At 46.3% G+C, this 7,506-nt stretch overlaps 1 protein-coding gene across 1 annotated transcript in view; it reads right to left on the bottom strand.

Moving 5' to 3' along the window:
- Positions 1 to 2,723, bottom strand: part of ZNF662 (zinc finger protein 662) — a 31,732-nt gene extending 29,009 nt beyond the window's left edge. The window contains exons 1-3 of the mRNA XM_006868829.1: positions 2,634 to 2,723; positions 983 to 1,109; positions 245 to 358 (exon numbers count right to left, since the gene is read on the bottom strand). Coding sequence (XP_006868891.1) covers positions 245 to 358; positions 983 to 1,109; positions 2,634 to 2,723 — 331 coding nt within the window. The remainder of the gene's footprint in view (positions 1 to 244; positions 359 to 982; positions 1,110 to 2,633) is intronic.
- Positions 2,724 to 7,506: the final 4,783 nt, after the last annotated feature.

The raw sequence follows: 7,506 nt of genomic DNA, 5'->3' as shown, positions 1-7,506 counted from the left end.
TTGCAAGGTAGTGGTTCAAACCCACCAGCCTCTCCTTGGAAACCCTTTACAGGGTCACTATGAATCAGAACCAACTGTACGGCACTTAACAATAACAAAGGAGATGGAAACCAAAGGGGAAAAAAAAAGATAACTGGGAATTCCACCAGAGTCTAAGCATTGGGTTAATAGAACACATACCAATTACAGTTTAAAGATCAAGACAGGGGAAGTGGTCAGATGACGGACATGTGTCCTCACTCACCTGTGGAGATGCCCCTTGAGCCCTCTCCATCCAGAGCTCCCTGAGGAGCCAAGCTCCAGGGTGCTTCTCCTCGCTCCAGCTGGGAAATCAGAGCTGGTTTGGGAAATGAAAATGCTGCTTGAAGTGAAAGAAATGGAATAAGCACGTGAGTAGAGTCACACAGAGCAATCCTCCTAGATCCCTGTCTTCTGGGGCAGGAGGGGAAAGAAGGAAAATAACTAGAGAGAGCACGACAGGATGAGGGGCAGGAGACCCTCAGGGAGGGCCAGGAGGCTTACAAAGGTCTAGAAGTAGACAGAATAAGTCAGAGGAGCTCAGTAACAGTTTGAATGAACAAATGGAAAACTTCACTCTGGAGGAACTGAGCTTTCTTGTCCTCTCTCTCTGTTAGACCTCTCAAGTTCAGACATCTATATGGGGGGGGGATGACCAATATTGGGCCAGGATCTCTTCTACGAAATTGTGGGGCAGGGATCTGAGAGTTCAGTGGAGTCCCAGGAATCTTCTCTTCCTACTGTACTCACATAAGAGAGGCTGGGTTGGGGAGGTTAGCATTTCTAGGAAGTCCTGAGTGAGGCCCAATGTGACACCCCAACTCCCCACTTCTCAGAAACCTCTGAGGTTGGGCCATTAAGTCAAGAGTCTGAAACTACTACGCAACTCAGGGTTATGAATGACTCTTGGACCTCTGAGGAGAAGGAGCTAGGAAACTCTGAGCCCAAAGGAAGAAACTCTTACCTAGGGAAGCCACAGCCCCATAATTTTCCAGCATCACATCCCTATACAGAGCCCTCTGGGCAGGGGCTAGGCTGCTCCATTCGTTCTCAGAGAAGTAGACCGCTACATCCTCAAAGGTAACTGGCTCCTGAAACGACAGGTATTTACTCTGGTAGCGTAGTGGTTACAAGTTCGAAACTACCAGTCATCCCATAGGAGAAAGATGAGGCTTTCTGCTCTCATAAAGATTTACAGCCACGGAAGCGCTATGCAGGGTCGCTATGAGTTGGAATCGACTCCATGGCACACCACCATCAAGACAACCCCAGGATCCAGGCCTGGAAGAAGGGGAAGACCGGGTAGGTACCAAGAGGTTCTGCAAGGAAAGCCTGCTTGGTTCCTGCATTCTGAGTATCTGCAGGTACTCTAAGCAGATTTCATCTCCTACTTACAGAAAAGATATAAAAGATCAATCATCAATTTTCTCATGTCTCATCATTTGTATTGCAGTAAACATTTTTTTTTTTACTAGTCTCTGCAAGAGTTCTCCTTTTTCATCTTTATGCTCAAAACTACCACCTGTGTTCTAGACCCCATCTTTTCTCCAGTGTCCTTCTTCAAAGGTTCCCAACCCTTGAGAGTAAGAACTACCATGTGTTGAGCCTGTGCCAAACACTTTACACTTTATGCTGTTTATGCCTCAAGGTCTCTGAAGAAAGTGCTATATTCATTTTATAGAAGAGGAAACTGAGGCTCCAATCAGCTTTCCCAAAGTCACAGAGCGACAAGCCTGCCTGACTCTGGCTTTTACCTACTAGGCCACACTCCCTTCTATTTTCACTCCAGACACCCTTTCATGCTCTCTCTGTAGGACCCTGCCTCTTTGCCCCCACCCCCCACCCCCAATCACTGCAACCAACCAGAGGCATTCAAGCTACCCTGGATACTGCACTCAACAGGATAAATCTTAGCTCTGACTTTACTGCACCCTCCACCCTCAACGCTCCACCTACCACATTCTGCCACACTTTCTTTCCTATGTTTCAGTTGTGATGTTCCCTCTTTGGGAACCTGAGCTATGCTTCATGTCTCTTTCCTTCCTGTCACCTGCTCTTCCAGTGTTAAATTAGACTTCCTCTAATTTCCTCTATTATACGGGTTCCTGGTGTAACGCTGTAGATCAGCAGTTCAAACCTACCAACGGATCCCTGGAAACCCTTGTTCAGGGTCCCTATGAGTCAGAACTGACTAGACAGTACTTAACAACAAAATAATGATTCAGGCTTTCTGTCTGCTTAGGGCTCTGGTAGCGTAGTGGTTACGAATCGGGCTGCGAACCACAAGGTCAGCAGTTCGAAACTACCAGTGGTTCCGCGGGAGAAAGATGAGGCGTTTTACTCCCGTGAAGATTTACACCCTCGGAAACCCTGTACAGGGTCGCTATGAGTCGGAACCGACTGTAAGGCACATAACAACAACAACAACAATTAGGAGGTGATGATTCTGGTTCATTACACTTCAAACCTTGCCCTGCGAAGTCCCAGCACTAGCACTCCAGAGCTCAAAGGCTGGCTAGCCTCTGCCTACCTAAAAAAGTCCAAATTCCTCTGCGCCACAGACAATAGCATTTACCATCAGGGACCCAGCTTCCAGGCACTGGCCCCACACTCACCCGGCGCGCCCGGGACGGCGCGGCTCGTCTGGGCAGCAGCTTGCGAGCAGAGCCAAGGTGGACCCCACATGCCAGGGCCGCGGACGCCATGGCCGGGGCAGCCCCCTGGGGAGGCGAGCGGCACCAGCCCCGGAACTGCGGGGCTCGGGAGGGGCGCTCCGGGCTGGGTCAACCTGGCACAAGGACCCAGACAACAGACGCACGCCCTGTCAGCCCCAGGTGCTCTATGCCCCAGAACTCGGCGTCCGGGATACTGAGGCCGCTGCACTCCGACTTCTCTAGGATGGCGGAGGGAGCAGCGTCTCTGTGGTCCTTCCCCTCCCCGCAGAGCAAGAGGGAGAGGAACGAAGTCTAAACCTCGCCTAGGCACTGGCGATCTCACCGTGGGCGCCTCATCAGCCGCGCTCCTCCCACGAACCACGCCTTCCTCTGGCAAATCGCTGCATCTAGCGGGGATGGATGCTGATACACAGCACCCCATATTTCACTTGACTGCGCCTGTTCGAGTTACCTGCCGCACTTTTGTAGGTTTTACATCTCCAGAAGGCAGATTACATCCTTGACATTCATTTTTGTGCCTCTAATGTCCGCCCGATGCCTGTCATCTCATGGGGCCCAATTTCTTAAGAGCCAAGAAATATCTGCTGAATAAAAGAATGAATAAATAAATGTTCAGCCTGTCAGTTTTTCAGTTGAAGTCAGGCCCAAAGGGAGGAAACGGCTTGCCTAACATTACAAAGCAACTCAGTAAGAAAACCTTTTAAACACAGTGGACAAGGCTCAGCTGCTGGGATTCTTTTAGCTCTCCAGATCCTTAGCACTATCAGATACCACGCCTGTGGAAAATCACAGAGCAAAGGAGACCTCAGATAGCTCCCTGGTTTGTTTTTAAGAGGATATTAAAGAAGCTTGTGATGGGCACCAGTTGTGAGTGCTGAGAAGGAGACAGTGACTCTTAACTACAGTGAAGGTCAGTAGGTAGGTTGAGCACACGTTTTCCATAACCTGCTTGGGAAAGGATTGGAAAAAATTGAACAGGGTTTCAAAACACTTATGAGGTTTTCGCTAATTGAAGAATGACCTTGAAAATGCTTGATTACCACGTCATGGTCCCACGTGCAATTACTTCTAGCCATAGCGTAGTGGTTATGAGTCGGGCTGCTAACCGCAAAGTACGCAGTTCGAAACTACCAGCTGTTCCGTGGGAGAAAGATGAGGCTTTCTGCTCCCGTAAAGATTTACAGACTTGGAAATCCTATATAGGGTCGCTGTGGGTCGGAACCAACTCGACGGCAAATAACAACAACAACATAGTCTTTAAGGAGCCCTGCTGACCGTGGATAGTGTTGGCCTGCTAACCATAAGGTCAGCAGTTCAAATCCACCAGCCGCTCCACGGGAGAAGCTGAGGCTTTCTGCTCTCATAAGATTTACAGCTTCTGAAACCTTATACAGAGTCGTTAGGCACTCCCACCAAATAAATGTTTTTTTCAGCGTTGGTAAGTGCAAAGTTATGGCTTCGTAAATCTCCTCTCATGTGCTGGAAGGATTCTAAGGTGATCTGCCAAAACTCAGAAACGTGCAGGATTCCCATGCACTATGACGGAGCGATTGCCCTACAATTCCGCTCTCCACCACAGACCTTTCACACATCCAGCAAAGAATTCTAAGCATAAACTACCACACAGCCCTCCAAATACTCCAATTGTACTAATACAGGTTTGGGCAAATCCATTCCATTTTATCTTAGGCAACATTGATGTTAACTCCCAATAGAGTGTTCAGATCCTCCTAGAGAACAGACTGCAGCCAGGCTCCCCATCCACACCAAACCAGTGAAACATGTCATGTATCCAGGTGTAGCAAGAGGCATTGGTAATGGAACACACTCACCTGAACTGGCCAACTGGAAATTCAGGGCAATGCTTCTTCATTACCACTCATGCTGACTGTTTAGAACAAACAGTAGTAGTTTGTGAAAAAAAACCTACAACAGTCCAATAATAACATGATGTGGCTATCAGGAATCATATCAGTGTCCAGATAGTCTTGTTCTTTTAGAGTGGAAACTATTTATTTCGGTTGTCAGTAGCAGTTGGAAGGTTACTGGGAGTTTAAAAATTGTTGGTCAGTGGTAAAGTTGAGGGTGGTGGTAGAAGTCCAGGATGAATTGGTGGCATGGCCGGCAGAAAACAGCTGAGAGAGAACAATGATCCCATCCTTCACGCTTAACTTTTCATTATGAGGCGTTCTTTCCTCACCAGGCTGCAGCGTTTCTCACCTTCCACAGCTACATGATCATCATGATAAAGTTCGGCAGCAATCACTTCACCTGTTTCCAATGCTTCCCATGTCTTACCCACACACATGTGCAAATTCAACCCTAATTAAGTCATGAGTTTCTTTCTTCCTTGTACCACCTTTTTTCTTTTTTTCTGTCTTTTTGTTGGTGTTGGCGTTGGAGTTTTGTAGTGGTGCTATAGGATAACCACTGGACTGCTAAGCACAAGGAAGATGGTTCAAGCCCACTAGCCGCTCCTTGGAAATGCTATACAGGGTAGCTGTAACTCAGAAATGACTTGACAGCACTTAAAAACATAACCTTATTATTAACTTGTACCACCCTGAGACATTTCCCACTCTCTGACATGTGGGTTCTTCCCAGGCCACCTTAGTATTTGTCATTTTATATTAATTATCATAGTATCTACAATTACCCAAATCTAGCAAGCCTAAGTGGGTTGTTAGTTGTTGTTATGTGCGACAAAATCAGATCCAACCCATGACCCCATGCACAACAGAATGAAACAGTGCCTGGTCCTACATCATCCTCACAATCACTGTTACATTTGAGCCCACTGTTGGTGCCACAGTAAAAATTCATCTCATTGAGGGGCTTCCTCTTTTCTGCTGACCCTCCACTTTACCAAGCATGAGGTCCTTCTCTGGGGACTGTTCCTACCTGATAACACGTATGAGAGATGAAGTATCACCATTCTGGCTTCGAAGGAGCATTCTGGCTGCACTTCTTCCATGAAAGATGTTTGTTCTTCAGGCAGTCCATGGTATTTTTAAAACATTTTATTGTGAATTGAGTTAAGGTTTACAGACATCATCACTTTTACATTCAACAAATCACACACTTTGTCTCATCTCAATGACTGCAATCCTCTCCATGAAACAACAGTTATACTGCTTCCTCCCTATGGTTCCTATTTCTATTCCACCCGCCTTCCCATCCATTCTCACCTTTGTCCTTAGGCACATGTTACCCCCTTTGATTTTAGTGAGTATACCTTATGGAATGGGTTTTCTGTCAACTTGATTAAGTCAGGATGTCCAGAAGTTTGACAATTAGAATGTGCTTATTGTCTTGGCAATTGAAAGCCTTTGCACCTGATCAACGGAATGGCATTGCAACTACCCCAAATGACACTGGGCTGGCTTGAGCTTCTGATCTCCCAGGAAGCTTGGGTCTTTGTTACACCTGGAGACCCTCCCTCCCCCCCCCAAAATTCCAGGTTTCAGGAAAATCTCCATATCTCTGCTCAAATCTCTATACCCCCACCCATTGTAAACTCGCCAGAACTATACCCAGACCACACGGACTATAAATACCCCAGTCTGTAAGGTAACAGACGGGCTCTTGGTCTCCTTTGGTGACTTAAGGGTACCCCCTCCCAGGTTTACTCTCAATAAACCTGCCTGCTGTTGAAGCCAAGACTCTCTCCTTCGTCTCTTTCTTTTCCTTACAGCAATGAAACCTAATACAGGCATAGTTAGCTCTATGATGAATGGCATGAGCAGCCAGTCAATCAAAGGGATGCTTCCTTAGGGGTGTGGGCTGCTCTCAATATAGCAAACACATGGGACAAGCTGGCTCTGTCTTCCACTGGGGACCTGGGGCTCTGTAATTGAAGCCATTTCCTTGATGATAAACTTATCTCTATATGTCTATATAAGTTGCACTGGTTTTGCTTCTCTAGAAAACCTAGCCTGACACCTTACTCATGTTGTTCCCCCATTTACTATCTACTGCTTGGCTGAAAATTGGGCCACAAGGCTGAGTTCCTTTCCAGACCTGAAGAGTAGTTGAGTGCTATAGTCTCAGGTACCTCAAGTCTCCCTCTGACCAGTAAGCCCAGTTTTTTGTTGTTGTGGTTGGTTTTTGTTTTTAGGAATTTTGAGTTTTGTTAAACATATTCTGCCACTCTATTGGGGCCTTCAAATGTTATTCCTTTCAGAGCAGTTGGTAGTGGTATCTGGGCACCATCTAATTTTCCTGGTCTCAGAGTTATAGAGACTGATGTTCACACGTCCGTTAGTTCATTGAGCTAATTGATTCCAAGCATCTTCATTTCTCATCACACTTCTTCTGCACATGGAGAGATTAATAGCTGTGCCTTAGATGGCCACTCATGAGCTTTTAATATCTCAGACACTACTCACCTAAGTAGCATGTGGAACATTGTCTTTGTGTACTATGCCAAGTGACCATGGTGTCCCCTGAGATTATGGTCCTAAGCCTCCAGACTCAACTACTCACTGCCTTAAGATATTTGATATCTAGGAAGTTTTCATCATTTTGCTTGCTGTATGCTCTATCACATTTACAGTTGTGTTCACAGGAAAGGTAAATACTAATGTACCAATATCCTCTTTCAAATTCTTGTTTATCTGTGAGATATACATACATACATACAGATAGATAGATAGATAGATAGATAGATAGATAGATAGATAGATAGTTGTTGTTGTTGACAGATAGATAGATAGATAGATAGATAGATAGTTGTTGTTGTTGTTAAGTGCCGTAGAGTCGGTTCCGACTCATAGCGACCCTGCACAGGGTTTCCGAGGCTGTAAATCTTTAC

This window comes from Chrysochloris asiatica, unplaced genomic scaffold, assembly GCF_000296735.1.
Source record: "Chrysochloris asiatica unplaced genomic scaffold, ChrAsi1.0 scaffold00124, whole genome shotgun sequence".
NCBI lineage: Eukaryota > Metazoa > Chordata > Mammalia > Afrosoricida > Chrysochloridae > Chrysochloris > Chrysochloris asiatica.
The sequence above is the reverse complement of the archived record's forward strand: the minus strand, read 5'-3'. Positions and strand labels throughout refer to the sequence as shown.